Source organism: Octopus bimaculoides, chromosome 23 (assembly GCF_001194135.2).
Source record: "Octopus bimaculoides isolate UCB-OBI-ISO-001 chromosome 23, ASM119413v2, whole genome shotgun sequence".
Classification (NCBI taxonomy): Eukaryota; Metazoa; Mollusca; class Cephalopoda; order Octopoda; family Octopodidae; genus Octopus; species Octopus bimaculoides.
The window spans coordinates 10,021,083-10,021,861 of NC_069003.1; the positions used below are offsets into that span (position 1 = coordinate 10,021,083).

Here is a 779-nt window from a genome sequence, read left to right on the forward strand (position 1 = left end):
AAGATAATTGTTATTATTTAACTGGGGTTTGGATCATAAATTAGCATAGAATTATCATGGAAGGTTTTAATCTAGATCACTTTAACCCTTTTGTTACCATACTTGTTGAAACACACTGCCTTTGTTTCAATTAATTTTGTAAACACTGAAGAATTTAGTCAAATAATTTTGTCATTATTAAGCTAGTGTTTGAAACGTAAATTTACAAGAAATTTTGATGGAAGAAAGTTTTGAGATCCCTTTAAAACAAGATATTTGTATCATAGAAACAAAAGCAGTTTTAAACAAGTTGGTATCAAAAGGGTTAAGCCTGGCAGATATTACTATTTTTTATTAAAAACAAAACATGTTTATTTTTTTTTGGCAGGTTTTGCATCAGGAACCAGCTTCAGCCTTTTCATAGCGATTCTCATTGCTATCATCTTGTTTCTTGTTACTCTAATTTCTGTGTTCACCTTCCTGTGATTCCATTTCCTCTCTTCTGTGTCCATAGCATGCATTTTCTGCATATTGAGCAGGATCATTTACCTGATGGGTGTGAGGTCCTGTCTGTTTTCCTGGTTGTTAGAACTTTCATTTTTGCCAACTTAACTTTAAGGCCTTTTGACACCAGGTTTTGCTTCCATTACTTGAAATTTCTTTTCTAATACCACTGCAGATTCCACTCTGAAAATGAACTCATTAGCATATAGTAGTTCTCAAGGGCAGCTAGTATTAAATTCCTCTGCTGTGACCAAGAGGACAGTGATTAAGAAGAGGGAAGTGAGAACTGAGCTCTG

General features: G+C 33.9%; 1 protein-coding gene across 1 annotated transcript in view; it reads left to right on the forward strand.

Annotated features, from left to right (window-relative positions):
- LOC106878797 (myotubularin-related protein 9) overlaps nucleotides 1–779 on the forward strand; it is a 43,527-nt gene that overhangs the window by 29,010 nt on the left and 13,738 nt on the right. The window contains exons 15-16 of the mRNA XM_052976145.1: nucleotides 368–537; nucleotides 659–762. Coding sequence (XP_052832105.1) covers nucleotides 368–537; nucleotides 659–762 — 274 coding nt within the window. The remainder of the gene's footprint in view (nucleotides 1–367; nucleotides 538–658; nucleotides 763–779) is intronic.